Source organism: Lissotriton helveticus, chromosome 3_1, assembly GCF_964261635.1.
Source record: "Lissotriton helveticus chromosome 3_1, aLisHel1.1, whole genome shotgun sequence".
NCBI classification, from domain to species: domain Eukaryota; kingdom Metazoa; phylum Chordata; class Amphibia; order Caudata; family Salamandridae; genus Lissotriton; species Lissotriton helveticus.
The window spans coordinates 1,394,296,022-1,394,313,040 of record NC_136061.1 but is presented as its reverse complement, the minus strand read 5'-3'; the positions used below and the strand labels follow the sequence as shown (position 1 = coordinate 1,394,313,040).

General features: G+C 39.9%; 1 protein-coding gene across 1 annotated transcript in view; it reads left to right on the top strand.

The window, feature by feature from the left end:
* The first annotated feature begins 1,842 nt into the window (after nucleotides 1-1,842).
* ADCY5 (adenylate cyclase 5) overlaps nucleotides 1,843-17,019 on the top strand; it is a 951,006-nt gene continuing 935,829 nt past the window's right edge. Inside the window, exon 1 of the mRNA XM_078682034.1 lies at nucleotides 1,843-1,962. Within this exon, the coding sequence (XP_078538160.1) occupies nucleotides 1,880-1,962 (83 nt within the window). The 5' untranslated portion in view covers nucleotides 1,843-1,879. The remainder of the gene's footprint in view (nucleotides 1,963-17,019) is intronic.

Here is a 17,019-nt window from a genome sequence, read left to right as displayed (position 1 = left end):
ACCTTATATATGATTGGTACCTATACCCTCAGAAACTACATAGGATCTTTCCCAATATGTCAGATAAGTGCTGGCGGGGATGTGGCCTGTTGGTTGATTTTCGCCACATTTGGTGGGACTGCCCCTCAATACAGCCGTTCTGGAAAGAAAAACAAGAAGCACCATCGTTAACACAATGGCACGCGAGGCTGTGGAGGGCGTTGGCGTGCTTGACTAACATAGTGGACGACACCAGAAAGGGCTTTGGATATATATGGTCCCCCCTGGTGAGCTACTTGTTGGAGGGACTTCCACTGATGGAGTGCGCCCCACGGCTTAGGGCCCTCAACCTCTTCCTTATTTAAGTCCACTGCAGCTAAATTTGCATTCTCTTTATTATTTCCACCATGACATCATTGCTTTTTTTGTTTTTAGCTATGTTAAGTTTCCTTTTCAAGTTGCTCTCACTGGAGGGCGAATTGCAGGACAGGTGCGGGATACTGAATGCAACACATTAAGATTGTGATGATTATAAATGGGCTGTGCCATTGACCTTGTGAACAAGCTGAAACCCACATGTGAGATCAGTAACTCTTGGCTTATTTCAGTTAACCGTTGCATGTGCTCTGCATTTCTATATAAGTTGCACAAGAAAATTCATATAAACAGAATTTGACATAAATTAGGTTCTATTTTTCTTACCTACTGTGGAATTCTTTTGTGTGGTGTTTTTGCTGTTTTACTGTTTGAAGTGCTGCACAAATACTTTACACATTGCCTCTAAAGTTAAGCCTGACTGCTCCGTGGTGAGCTACCAGAGGGTGAGCACAGGTTAATTTAGGGTTTACCTGTATGTTACCCTGACAAGGATTTTGGTTGTTGCTTGACTAGGGCTCATACGCCAGTCAACCTACAACCCAATTTCTAACAACATGGATTTGAGATTGCTGCAGGCAATGTTTGTGGTAATATCAGGGTTATCAATAATGAAAACTGTCCCAGCAGACTATAAAGAAGGCCCACAAACAGCCAAAAATACGCCTCACACAGTAAGCTGTCAGGCTAGCCCTTCTGCAACTGCCTGATTGCCCTGTAGGCCAGCGTGACCCTCTACATGACAGCATAAGGGAATCTGTTTTGAAAAGAGATAAAAATGTAAGGGTATGGGCTAAGGCACTGCCCTTATACGTGGAAGTTGATCAATTATCAGTTGTGCAAGCTTTATATGCTGGTCAACAAATGAAAAACATTCTTCTGTGCGTATGTATGCACTGATAATGGAGGTCCAGGAGAAATTGGGTGGGACATGTTGAGTCTTTAACATTTAATTGAAAAGTCACATGTTACAACTGACCCTGTATTGAATGCATAGCGCCATCACCTGGTGTGGAAGGTGGGTATGATTAACGAATGGCCATGTCACTAAGCTTGTAGGGTGATTGCATAGTTGTGCTACAGGTGACTTCAGGATGTGACACCCAAAGCAGCCCTGGCAATTTTGTCAGACCGGCCCCATCTGAGACGGGTGGGGGTTGCAGGTGTGAAGTACTGCTGCTTTTGTTATCAGGGCCGATATTGCAGCACTGCTGCAAACCGGCCCCCACCCTTCCAGCCTCCCGGGGAAATTCCTGATGCACTCTACGGCCTGTCTGGCCATGGGTGAGTTGGTAGAACAAGATAAAAATGTTCTCTCTAGTGAGAGCATGAATATACCACTATACGTAGCTTCCTATCAGGGGGTATATCAACTTTTTCACATCTCCCTCATCTAGAATGACAGCTGAGTTCTCCTGAGTGAAGCGTGCGAGTGTGTTAACTAGGCGGCAGGTGTTTTAATTGCTTTGTCTCTTTGACTCCACAGGAGCGCCTCCTGCTCTCTGTACTGCCTCGTCATGTTGCCATGGAGATGAAAGCCGACATTAATGCCAAACAAGAGGATATGATGTTTCATAAGATTTACATTCAGAAACATGACAACGTGAGGTAAGAAACCATTGCCTAAGCACTGCAAACTGTGGTGGGGAGGGGCGTGCCTACACTGTGGTTAGAATTAATTGTCAACACCCGGGGTGTACAACATATGTCCAGAAGTCCGGATCCTTGAAAGATATTCAGGAGATCCAGATAAATGTAATTGTGTGCACAATGAATTACATTGGTGCTGATTTACATATTCAATAATTTTCCTGAAAATGTGATATAATCCGATACTTCTGGCCCTGTGTAGGCTCCCTTCAGTTACACTTTGCACGAAGATGGAGGAAAAACATGTGCACCATTTACACTTTGTTTGGAATCCTTGTTAAAATATCCATACTTAAAGAAAGTGTTCTGTGATCACATTCTCCATTTTTCTTCTTGAATCATGCAACAATTCTTGTTGAAAGTTGGATCTTTGAAAATAGTGACTGCATCTTGTTATTCTGAAGTCTTCAAGAGCTTTATCCGGTCACATTTTGCTCTGATTTGCAAAAGGTGTTCTCTTAAATAATTTTATACAATACTAGATCAGTATTCGATTGTCCTGCTGAGAATATTTAAAACATGTTTGGTTTATTGCGTCTCTTGCAGTAGAAGAAATTAGAATTCTGAATGCTACGAATCTTAAATATTTAGTGTAAGGGTTCAATTGTTGGGTATCCTGAGGTCTCTGAGTATGGCTGATCTGATGCATAGTTGCAAAGTTTTGTAGTAATTCTTCCATCACAGTATATTCATGGCAATAGTCAGTCAATTGACAGCTTCTTCCATCATAACCAAATCCCTATGCACTGTTGGCCAAATGTGACCATTAATGAAATTGTCTGTTTGTGGTTGCACTCATCCTTATTAAACCCCACTCTTTGTTGCCAACCACTGTACTTTTTTTTATTTCATCTCCAAAGGAAAGGGTGGAGGAAAGGCACGACTCGTTACCCAGGTTACCACTGTTCTGCACAAGACTACAGTTTTGCGCTCATATACTGAGATTCTGTCTGAGTTTTTTAATGGCCAATAACAATAAAGAATATATCTTGAAGCTCTGTACTTGACTGCTCTTCATTTTATTACCAGACCCAGCGGCCTCCTCCAAATTAATCACCCTTTTCTATATGCCATTGTGACTCCTCAAATCTTCATGAGCATTTATATACACTAGACCTTTGACTATCAAATCCTATGGAGATTTGAAAGCTTACTGTTACAAGTTAACATAGTAAGGTAAATTTGACCTATACACATCACAAGCTCTACTCCGTTGTGTTTTCCATTGCTCTGCACTGAATTACAAATGCTTCTGGTATTTGTTTTCCTTACCAAAGAACGCATTCCACATATCATGTTTGCACATTCTCTTGTGCATTGCATCTCTTGGAGCGGGTGGTATGGGTGCATCCCCCCACCTCCTTCATTGGTTCTAAAGTTATGTACCCCTCTCTACCCCACAAAGTGGAAGACCACCTCTAGCATCTATACTTGCCTCTTCAGTAAGACAACATTTCAATCACATTTTACTACTCCTTTCTTATAGTGGGACAAGGCAAATCCCATTTGTAAAGGACTCCACTACCACAAAACTCCTCCAGCACACTTCCGACAACTTTGGAAACATCCTATAGAAGACCTCAGTCTATATGATTGGTGGAGGGCATCATACGATTAAGCTATTGATTCAGTGGTTGATTTGATATTTTTGGACGACTTCTGTTTCATGGCAGCTGATCTCCATCGACTGTTTATGAAGAAACGATATATACGTATTGTATATATTTTGTACTTTAAAGTAGTTTGTTTGAATGGGTCTTCAGGCACCAATGCCTCTGCGTGGTGGTGTGGCATGCAGGTGTAACAGAATGAGGCACAAGGGTTCTGGAAGAATGTTGGGAGTAGACTGTGCTAGGGTTGACACTTGGTGAAGACTTTGCTAAGATAACCACACAACAATAAACGTAGCTCTCTTCTGAAAGGAGTGTGGCTATGTACTTTCTGGTGGACACCGCCGCTGCATTTAGTTGTCTGAGAGTCTCTACTAAAATGACACCTGTCTCCTCTTCATGCCTTCTCAAACCATCAGACGTGTCTGTTGGGTGATCATTAGTTTTACAGCCTCTTCTAATTCGATGCCTTGCTGTCTTTCATGCACTCTGTCTGCACCCTTCCTCACAGACATTTTAAGAACTGGGCCTGATTTATTAAAGGCAGGAATGGAAAAAAATGAATGCCCACTGAACTGACGTACATTCTAGACGTTCTGATTGATACAATTATGAAAAAGAATGCATAGCTTCGCCAGTAGTCCACGATATATTGGCTGCATTTATTTACTTTTGGAAATATCACCAGGAATGAATGTTTGTGGTTCCTTTTTCGGGGGTATAAGATGTGGTATTCTTACCATTAATAAGTCTTACACAGGCTAGGTTCATATTAACAAAAATTCACATTCATGGAAAAATGATGGCCAATTTAATAGTGTTACAGTTGAGGATGGTTGAGGACCCCCACCGTGTTCGGTCGTTTAAGACCCATATCTTCAGCAAACACCTCAAGAATCTCGGCAACTGCCTGAGCCGTAAACCTACATACGGTTGACACGGGGGACTCCTTGTGTACAATACTCGCCCTGAGAACGAGTGGACTTGGCAGCTTATTAAAGTCTGCCAAGTTGTTTCAAGACAGACCTCGTCTATACAATACTCACCTCAAGAACCCCATATTTATGTTGCTTCAATACATTCTAATTGCCTTGGAACCTTAATGGACGCTAATTGGTCCTTACTGCGCTCAGTTCCTGCACATATTTTCGTGCCACTTTCTTGACTTTGTTCGCTGTATGTCTATTTGGACTCTGACTGAGCCTTATATTGCCTGTCTGGCCTGGACCAGTATACTACTGTCTGTGCAATACCATTTGACTCCGCCTTGACGAAGCTCCCAAGGTGTGGAGCGAAACGCGTTGGCTGTCCTGTGCACCCCTAAAACAAAAAGATCAATAAAAAGAAGAACATATTTTCAGAATACTTTGCCTTTGTGAATTACTTCATAAATGGTGCTGCCTCTGCGCCTTTTTTGAAGCTTTATCTGGGAATCCAGTGAGACCAAACCACAGCAGGTCTTGGAGGTTTAACAGCACATGACATTGAACACTTTATGGGACTGTTGAAGTAGAGGTGCTAAGCGCTTGGTCCGCTGTGGTGTTCCCTTTTTTCTGCATAAACCTACATAGGGTTGGTCTGTAGGGGATCTGTGTACTCCCATACCCAGAAGCTGCAAAGAGATGCAGGGCTGATATTTCTCCTAAAGTCTATAACTGGGGCAACTGGATTTATGCAACAGTAGAGGACCAGAATATGTGACAGGAAGACTAAATTATGTTTCCAGAAATGCCAATTATGTAACATAATGGAGCACATTATGCTTCTTGTGCTTTTTAACACACATTCATGTTATTCAGCCAATTAGCATTAGTTTAAAACCTGAAGATGGCAGTGAGCAATTGAAAGGTGACCAGTTGACTTTTGTAAAGTGTCGGCTTGTGCACAGCTCCATATGCGGTACCTTTTTGGAGTACCTTATGGTTCATTTGGACTATAAACACATTTTTTGCTGCAATCTGTAAATTATTCTACTGAAAGTGGATTATGCGGTAGGTGCCGTAAGTACATAATTCTGCTGAAAATGCTGCTTCTGCAGACTCCCATAATTCCAGTGTCCGTGGCTGTACCAAAACATGCCAAATGTGTTCAAGAAGTAGATGGGAGATATTTCATTATACACAGTTCTGATTTTCACATATACGTGGGATCTATTTAACTGTGTGATTTTATGTGGCGTGATGCAGGCTGAAGGGTGCTGCACATGAATGGTCGATTTCAGACAAACTGGCTAGTACAATAGCGATTCCGGCACAACTCAACAGAGAGATCATTATAGATATAGCAACAATAGCTGTTGGCAGGTCTTACATACCTTGTTTAGATTCTCACTATAGATGTTGGAACCAATCATGGACAGTAAAAAAAAAGTTCTGGGAAAATGTAGGAGATCCGTTTATATATTAATCTAATATTTTATTTAATTCCCTGAGGCCTTTGAAAGCAAATCATCTTTGACCAAAGTGTACACAAGTGCACGGAATAAATGCATTGCACTTTTGTTTCCACAAAGGGCACTCTCAAAGAAAGAATAGTCAGATATGGACCTATCAAAAATAAGTTACTCCAGAATGAGAGGGTGAAGAAATGACATCAACTAGGCAATTTTCACGTCATTGCTGACTAAATCTTTCCACATAGAATGTTTTGTTTTGTAATTTCGGAAAGCGAAATGTAGACTGTGAGCAGTCTCAAAATCCTGTGATTATGGGGAAAATCGCCTGCCTTCCAAATGAGTGGGTCCTTAATTGATGCTATAAGCACCGGTGCTGAGGATTAGGTGCTGGTGCTGAGCACCGGAAAGCCCCTGCTCAAATTAAGCACAGAGTGTGAGGGTTTGTACTACACTCCTCCGGTTACTGTTCGCCTATTGGATGCATCTTCTTTTATTGCTCCAACAGAGGAGTAATACAGATTGGGTTGTAATTTAGCCAGAGGAACACAAATGTCCTTTCCAACAACCAGGTATTTGACGAATGAGGCGTACATTTGGGGACCAGCCTGTGCACAGTCGTACAAGTAGTTTGACAGGGATATGGTGAGGGCTCTAAATAATCCTCTATTATTAACGTATTGATGGTCTTGTGCTATCAATTCTAAATATGTTTTAGGGCTATCCTAGGACTCATGCGTTATTGGGATCAGGACTAGGCACAACATTCATTTTTCACCTGTGGAGTTTTGTGAAGGTGATCAACTTTGAGACTTAAAGTTGCAGATATCTTAAAGTTCTTAAAGATAACTTAAAGTTCCACAATATCACATGAGCGTGAACATTCTGCTATTAATAATGATTTTGCATGCACATATTGCCGGGAGGCAAATATTCTACAGAAAAGGAGGATTTGCATGTTAATGCCCTACAAAACCTACATTTCACGAGCATTTCACACTAACCGCAGCCATTGTCATGGTGAATGCTGCTGGCCAATGAAAAAACAATACTTTATTCAGCCATATGTCTATTTAAACATTTCGGAAAGCTAGTAAAAGATATTATAGTTATCTAAAAGGCCTGATTGGTCGTTAGTGTTCCAGACACATCTATTATTTCTTTCATAAAACACAACCCGCTACGCCAAATAATTTTATGAAATCCTACTTCTCCAGTACTGCTCTCGCTTTCTGAGAAAAGCACCTTTCTTTTTAAAATTAGAATTTGCTGCTTTAGTTGAATATACTCCAGTGAGATGCATCCCAATTTCTATGTTGCAACATTAACTTCTTTTATTTTCATCGTCCACTTATAGAATACCTGAGACTCCTGGGGAAAAGTTTACTCCCATGCTCTCACCCAAGCATAATAGACTTTCAGACATTAGTCCTAGGAAGGTTACACAGTTGTTTCCTTGTGGTCCAAAACTTCTTCCCTTGAATCAGTATTTCTGTCCTTAATGTCTCCTACCAATGGGAACTTCACTATCAATTGTCTAATGCATAAACAAGTGTCTTGTCACTAACAGCAGGCTTCTGAAATTGCAACATCTGCAGCTAAGAGAAGAAAAACATCTTGAACAAAACAACTATTCAATGTGAAAAACAGACTTTTCTGTGTTAATGTATTATTTCTAGTTAACATGGCATCAGCAGTTAGGCTCACTTAGGGCCCGATGTAGGTAATTTCGATTTACCTACTCTTAAATACCGAATCATACCGATTCGGTATTTAAGAGTAGGTAAATTGGAAGTAGGCAGATGTAGGTAATTTTTCTTTTTAAATTACCGAATCTGTATGATTCGGTATTTACCGATTTGGTAAATACCGAATCAGTATTTGCCATTGATTCCTATGGGCCTTGAAGCCCATAGGAATCAATGGCAAATACCGATTCAGTATTTACCGAATCGGTAAATACCAAATCCTGCCAGGGGGAACGGGGTGTCACTTTGACACCCTGTAGCCTCCCAATGTCAGGCTTGTGTGCCATGTAGCACACATACATGCCCTTAGGGCATGTCTGTGTGTCACATGGCACTGGTATACATGCACAGATGTGCATGTACACCTGAATTCGTTATTTACCATGCAATAGTATTACATGGTAAATAACGAATTCTGAGGGGCCTGTGGCACTGTTTAAAGCGCCACCTACATCTGTATTTACAGATTCGGTATTTTTACAGAGTCTGTATTTACCAATTCGGTAATTTTACCGATTCGGTAAATACAGATTCGGTAAAAATACAGAATCTGTAAATGCATGCCCCCTACATTGGAAAAGGCATTTACCGGTCGGTAACGGCCGAATTCGCCGTTACCGACCGGTAAATCCTACCCACATCGGGCCCCTAGTCCTGCACTTTATTTACATGCCGGCTTATAATAATTAAGTATGGTTACCTACTACAATTTTTTCATTTGAGCATGTATTATTTTAAAAGTAAAGTCATGCACATTATTAATATGTGTTTTCGATAGTAGATACAATTTGTTGCAGCAGAATCCTTGTCAGGGGTCTGTTAAAACCTTTTCTGTGGACTTGTATGCAATAACCCCAGAGAACTATACCTAATAACATTTATATGAATCAATAAAAGTGCAAATCATTTACATTTACATGCCAAAGGCAATAATCGTAAAGCACCCCATGACTGTGCAAAGAATCGCCTGCGTTCATCAGCAGAAACCGTCTTCTCTTATAATTTCACCAAATGAGGCTTGGGCTAATAGCAGTGTAAACATAATAGTAATTTAATATTTCTGCCCCCCAAAGGAATATAATTAAGGTGCTCTTGCTTTTTATTATAGAGCCAATATGCGTGGCTTGTTGTGGTTTATTGCCTTCTTTATATAGCTTACACTGATAAATTGTGCATCACAAGCAAGCGTGCCATACAGTAGGCATTGGATAATGCAAAGGTAAGTAATATACACTCCCTATACCAAATGGCTATATGAAGGTGGCCCATGCGGTTCTTATTAATATTTTATAAAGGGGGGGGGGGGGGGAATCCAGTATGTAGAAGAAAACTTCTGTTTACCAAGTCTTGCATGATAAGAGTTAGTCTCAATAGGCATTCTAAATTTTGCTATGTTAGATGACATCTTCTAGGGCATTCCTGCACCATACAGCTGTTTTTAAAGACAAGGGATTTTTGGATTACATCAATCCATCACTCACAAGATCCTTGTACCTGAAATTTAGATATGGTGTTTTGCCTTTTGCCAATTCACATCAATTTGGCCCTCATCCTCCACCGTCTTCATTATGTCCTTTATGCTGCTTGGTAGTAGAATCCGAGGAACATTTTTTGGTAATTTGACCTGATTACTTTATATGCAGGGTTAAATGGGTTGTTCAGCTATAGCATAATATGGGCAGATTGAACAGGATAAATGCACTAAGAATTTGCAAAACTGATTCAAGGATAATGCTTGAGGATTACTGCCACTACGGGACTTGCTGTCCCAGCCTGCTGTCTGCCATCATCCAGGAGGAGGGGCCATTGCAGCTGACAGTACATGCTACTTAGAGCACCTACCATTACCCTCAGTGTGGAACGCTTAAGGATTACGGCTGCTGCAGGACTCACTGTCCCAGCCTGCCATCATCCAGTAGGAGTGGCCATTGCAGCGGACAGCCTGCGCTACTTAGAGCACCTACCATCACCCGCGGCACGGGGTGTGCATAGGAAATGTCTGGGCCAAGAGCAGGACCATCCGAGCCCTTAAGCGACTGGAAGAGGCTGGGCTAGGTCACCCCTCTAATGTTGAAGGGGCAGTGAATATTTTGCTGTCTTAGTCCATATACTGACGTCTAGCTTTTCCGTGGGCTCCTGGATCCCAGGGTAACTCTTGACACAGATGGTGAAACGTAGAGGTGATACCATTAACACAGGACAGAAGAGACCTAGAACGCAAAATACAATTTTATCCTTCCTTAATAATGCTGTTGGAATGCTTGCGGATAAAATAACTCGGGTAGAAGACCAACTGGACATTCTTGTTACGCATACCCCACCAAGGGATTCCCCAAATGACATCACGTCTGTGGATTTATTTGTACATGATTAGCTGGTAGTTTTGAAGGCATTAGAGCAATTGACAGAGGTCAACCTAAACCTGAATCTCTGCCTGCTGATCTCTAAATACACGGTGGCTAAGAACAAATCAGTTAATTTGCTTTTCATGGACATCAGCACGGCCTTTGATACAGTTGAAAGATAGAAAGTTTGGGCTGTGCTTGGGGAATTGTATGTGGAAACTGATATTGTGTAGTTTTTGCGTAATTTACATGCTGGCTTGAAGGCCTCAGTTAGATATGGTCCATCAGGGGAATGCACAGAGCACTTTAGTCTGGGTCGAGGAGTTCACCAGGGATGTATTTTAGCCCCTATGCTTTTTATTCTCTATATTAATCAGTTAGAGCGATTTTTAGTGGAAAGATGTGAAGATGTTCCAAGGGTATCTGACAGGCTGGTTCCTACATTGCTCTACGCTGATGATGCAGTGCTTATGGCACATACAGGGAATGGTCTGTAGCTTGTATTCGATAGTTTTTATGTTTTTTGGAGAAAATGGGACTAAAAACAAATTTGTAAAAAACTTACGCAGTGGTGATAGGTCCTAAACATGTTCAATTATAGCTCTTTATGATTGATGGACATCTTATTGAAAACACAAAGGAATTCTGCTACCTTGGCATTTAGCTGGACAATAAATTGATTTGGGACCCTTTAATGAAAATTCAAGTGCCGTCTTTTAATATGGTTGCCCATAGTATTGAGGTTTTTACAATAAATCTGGGCCATGTTCTTGTAAAATCCTAATTAGAGCTGTACAGAATGAAATGTGTTCCAACCATGTCTTTTGGTTCCAAAGTTTGGGGGTATATGTTTTGCCTTCCTATCAAGCTGACAGAAAATAAATGTATGAGAAGGCTTTTGAGGTTGCCACAGAGACGTACCAATGGAGATTGTCCATGCAGAGCTGGGGGCAGATGTTGTTGATGATTTCATTAAAATTCGCCCCATAATATTATGGATGAATGTGTGGTCAAAAAAAGAACTGGAGCTAAACAGATTAATTCTGAAAGATTGGTTGGCATTGGATTTTAGCTACCATATTCCTGGGCTCCATTATGTTCAAAGCACTTAATGCGATCTGAGCTATTCACATTTATTTTTTAATCCCAATCAACTAAGGAAGACGCTAGATGGGGAACAAAGGCGTTTCGAGCAAAAGCACAAGAAACAAGATATAATAGTATGCTGATGAAAAAATCTTGGTCCCAATATACTATGGTTAAATCTATGAGTATACAGAAATGTATTTGACTTTAGCCATGCCAATTTTGCACAGACGCTTGTTATCCTATTTTCGCCTGAATTTGTGCCCTCAGCTGTTAGTAGGCTGGCATAGATCCTTTGAACTACCAACCTGCGCATGTAATACGGTTAGTGTATTTGCATGTAGTTTTTATCTGTCATAAATATGCATCATTACGACATAAGTATATTCGCCCACTTGTTGTAAATAAGGATTTTAAGCAAGCCCAGGCAGCACTGCTTTACCTGCAGTTTTTATCTAATGGGAAGGTCTGCTTTTATGTACAAAAGTTTTTAGCTGAGGGTTTTCACTCTGAACAGTGATTTGAGATTTGTCATTTTTTACGCTTGTATTTATCCGTGTATTTTATGTTTTCTGTACTATTCTGATTTACTGTGCTTAAATAGAATACAGTTTCTTTTGGATTTGATTTGAATCAAGGATGATTATTGTGTACTGTTTCTAAATCCCTGTTAGCAGTGTAGCTGATAAGACTTAAGCTGCTAGGAAAGCCAGACAATAGCAAGTTAAAACAAGTATCTATTCTTTTAAATGCTCTTGCTCTTTTTTCAAAATGGAATGTTTTTATACAGTGATTTTAGAATTTAATTAATATTTATTTAAGGCCTTTTTAAATGTACCTGCATGTGTTTATAGCATTGCTAAAAATATATGTGTGTTGTATCTTGTTGATGGATTTAATGATCCAGACAGACAATAAAGAAGGAGACATCTTCCAGTGTTTTGAGATGTACTGTGATATCACTCACAGGATGGTCCTTTTAAATATGATTACCAAAATAAACAATTTTTATACTCTTTTTCCCCCTAAATATAAGGTCTCCTATTGTACATCAGCGTTGCATTAGTAGTTGTCTTATGGAACATGTTTTGTTCAGCCCGTTAACTTGGTTTGATTACTTCTGTTGATGCAGTTTAAGGTGTAATGTTAATTTTAACCTTTGTGTGGACATTATACTGCTGGGTGGATGTCTCAGTGAGTTGAAGGCTTGCAGTGCTTCTGAGTTTGGTAGCTTGAGATCCATAAATTGAGTGATAATAATACGTCATGTACAGCGCTTAGAAATTGTAGATATGTGGTATTTAGAAAACAAAAAATATAGTCCACATTTTCATTATTGTTGTCATTATCCAAGCTCACAAAATAATACATAGTTTTTGTATTGTACTTCATAGGACACAATTGATTATCTCTGCATGCAGTGAATACTTATTACACAATTCAAATCTACTCAGTATGCAGATCTCATAAGAGTTTATGACTTAAATGCCTTTCCAAGACTCAAATTCACATTCAAAACAGCTTTATTCGGAGTAAAATATACATCCATAAAAGCATTCTAAAACAAAACATTTTTAAATTCATCTGAAATACAATATATACATTTTTTTAAATTCAGACATTTTCCTTTACTAAATTTCTTCAGACCTTATTAAATGCAAGTGTTACTATATGTTAACAAACTATACTATATACAGTACATTAGTCAAGGGAATTTATAGAAGCTTTCGTTTCATAACTTCATTCGCGCTAAGGACGTAATTTACATTTACACAAGAATGTAAAAATATTAAAAAGTGGAACACCTTGTGCAACATACATGCATAGTGTGCAAAAATTGCATATGATTAAAATCACTATAAAATACAAGTTCTACACTTTTTTGTAACAACTCTAATTATCCTCATGAGTATTTTCATATGATAATACATCTAAGTACGCCAATTCCTTTCTTTTCCTTATTGCGCGTACAATAAAATGTACAACAGTGCACATAATCTTCATATTGTCAAGGGCACATAAATAATTAAAAGCATTTTTATATTTAAACAATCTAGTGGCAAGGAAAAGAGGTCTTTGTATTTGTATTTGTTTATATAGCGCTAGAATCGACCCCCGAAGGGGTATCTCTGCTCTTAAGATTAATTTCCTTATATCACTATACTGAGTACAAAATAATATAAAATGTAGTGTAGACTGAGAGGTTTTCCCACTACACGGGAAATTCGGTAACTTATGGAAACCTTTTTCCCTGTCACGAAATGCTACAAGGTAATGTATAGTACAAAATCTCACCCTAGTCAGATAGAATCTGTGCTTGGCATTTACAATCATTTTTAGGTAACTTTGTAAATCCAGAACAGAAGGGATTTGGCAATAAGCAGTTACGCTATATTTGTGTTTGGCTTCTTCACTTCTAGCACAGTCCATGAGCGAGATATATCTCAACTTCAAATCAATTTTACTAATGTCTCGTATGGATATTAGGTCCCCTTTATTAAAATCTACCTTGCAATCCATCAAATAATTGTGAATGTACTCAAGCCATGGGATTTTTTTCCAGTTATCGTGGGCCAGGCAATCTTTTATTATATTGGTTGTAAGTTTTGCCTCATCCTTTGCCCACAGCCTTCGACAAAAAGTGAGACCAGCTATTCTAATAGTATTGTTTATGTAGGGTACAGCCAGTTCTCTATGTACGATATGATTGGCTGTGGAGCTGGGTACTGCCAAAAGTCTTTTCAGAAACTTATTTTACAAGACTCAAACTTGTATCTTACATGATGCAGCTGATGTCAGTAGCTAGTATTTTACACACTGAGGCATTATGCTGACAAATTGGTCGATACCCAGAAAAATTGAAAATTTTGTTCATGGGCAGAATGCCCACACATCACCCATTGAGAATACCTGTGAATCTCATTTCTTAACCTGAGTGTACATAAAATACACCTGGCAGCAAAACGGTGTACAGAAATGGACGCAACAGAAAATGTTTCCTGTTTGCCCGTGCAGAATGAAACTGGCAGAGGAGTTGCCAACAACACAAAATCCGAATGAAGGAAAACATACTTCTGTTGCTTCACAACAAAGAATCTTGTGCGACTGCTCTGCACACCTCATCACCAAGTCGGAACAAATCGTCAAAAACAGATGTAAATGTAAGAAAAGCATGGTATCCAGTGTGCCCCTATTGCTAGTATGTTTGAGCTGGTGTCTGAAAAACTGAGAGTGAATGGTATAATAGAATGTTGGTGTATGGTCTGCAGTGAAAGCTGTAAGATAGGAACAGTTGGAGGGAGGAGGGAGCACTAATAGGACATACACGTATTTTGTTGTTGTTTAAGATACTAGCATTAAATGGAGAACTTAACTCCTATCTGAGTGGCTCCTTGTGAAGACCCTGCCCTCTAGGATCACAAAAAGCCTTTTTGATGTCCCTCTTTCGGTCAACTTATGTATTTTACCCATGCATGCATATAAAAAAACGTTGCCATGCAATATTTATTAAACCACCAGTCAGAACTCATGGCATAGTGCTCGTCAGACTAGCATAGAGTTCAAGTTAAATATACTTCTATGGGAAGTCCTTTTTTATCTACTAAAAGATTTACTGGCAGATGCATCAAAGTTATGTTTTGCGAGTCCTTAATAGCGAATTTTAAGGAATCGCTATTAAAGACTCGCAAAACGGGAGGCATGTAGGAATCGCAATGTTATTAGCGATTCCTACAGATTCCTTATTTGCGATTCGGTAATAGCTAATCGCTAATAAGGAATGGCTTTCCCATTCATTCCTATGGGCCTTTAGGCCCATAGGAATGAATGGGAAAGCCATTTCTTATTAGCGATTAGCTATTACCGAATCGCTAATGTTCCGCTATTTCAAGGGTGCCAGGGTGTCCAAAGGACACCCTGTTACACCCCTGAAATGGACCTGTGCACAAATGTTACACACACACATGCCCTGTGCGCAACATGTAACTTTGAAAAATGCACTAAAGTGCATTTTTCAAAGTTTTAGCAAATTACCACGAAGTTCGACTTCATGGTAATTTGCTCCCCCTATTAGCGAATTCGCTATTTTTTTGGGTTTCATGCATTGCATTTAAGGAATCTCATTTTGGGATTCCTTAAATGCAAGAGCAATTTAAGGAATCGCTATTTAGAGATTCCTTAAATTGCGATTTCTGCATTTGGGATGATGCATCCCAAATGCAAATATACCGGGAGCAAACGGCCAGATTCTGAGAATCTGCCCGTTTGCTCCCGGTATTTTCTTTGATGGATCTGCCTGTTTATGCCATATTAGGAAAGTTGTGAGAATTTTCAGTGTTCCAGGTAAAATATAATTTTATGGCTGTGGCGCTCCCCATGCACTGACTTTTTGCAGAAATTTGGCGTTATCACGTTGTGGTGCTTGAAAGATGCTTATTTGCCTCACGCCATGGAAGCGCTGACTTTCAACCTACGCTTTACCGCCTTCTAGGGATTTTAGCAGGAAGTGCATGTCTTTTTCATTCATCCAGGTTTGTTCGATATTAGGTCTTTCCTAGTGAAAAAGTAAGTGATACCATACCTGCCAACTCTCACATTGCCATCGAGTGGCACACGATATCGTCTCCCATCCAATGGGCAACAGGCGAGGAACTGATATCACACGGTGACAGGGAAAATGAGCTGAAAACCACTGTAAATAGTGGTTTTACAGCTCCCTTTTCAAGGCCTTGAACTGCTGATGTCCATTAAGGGTTGTGAAAACACCCCAGGACATCAGTGCCAGCCTTAAAAAGCTTTTTCTTTTTTTGGGGAGGGGGCTTGGGGCAGAGTGGGGTTCAAAAGTGCCTTGTAGATGCTTCTTGGCACGAGGGCCCGCTCCCTCCTCACACTGTGAGATTGTTCTTCAAGTTGGCAGGTATGTGATACTACAGATATGAGTGGGATACTTGATCTTGCAGCACATTCTATGAGTTTTTTTCTTTTATTTTTCAGTATTTGATATAGCACGAAAGTACCTTTGGGCAATAAAGAAAGACTTTTCAGAGGATGCATTTAGGGATCAGGAGTGACTCAGAGAGAAGGTGCTGTCCAAAACAATAGAGAATGAATCACCAAACTGTCACCAAACTAACTGGCAGTAGATTACATTAACATGGATTTGACTGGAGTGGGTGGAAACATAAAATTGGACAAGTACTGTACCCACACATTATTTATACATCTCATATTTTCACACATTTGTGTCCCAAAATACCAACTTACAATTTGAGTCACAGAAGGGTGCTGAGAATCACTCGATTTTTGGTGTGATTTGAACTTGGGTCACCAAGGTAGGTAAGCAACTAAACCAGTGGATCAAGGGAGAGAGTGAGATTTGATGCTGGGCCAAATCTCCTGTTGAAACATGAAGAGGGAGGTTTGATGTGGGACCAAATCGCCCATTGAAACATGAAGAGGGAGGTTTGATATTGAAATATGAAGGAGGATGTTTTATGTTGGACCAAATATCCTATTGAAATATGAAGAAGGAGGCTTGATGGTTTTAGTGACAGGCCGCGGATGGACAATAAGAAGGGATAAACAAAACATTCAGATTTCTGACTGATGCCGCTGCGACCTCCAGTCTTACCTATTGGGTCCAATAGGTGAGAGCAACTACCATTTCTGAAAACGTGGTGGAACAAATCCAACATGGAATGGAATAAAGCTAGGGCAATGGGGGCTGCTTTATAGTCCGGTATAGATAGCACAGGTACAATTCTGCCTCATTTATATTGATGCAAACTACATTTGGTAAACACAGAGCCTCAGTATGATAGGATAGATGTCCCAGG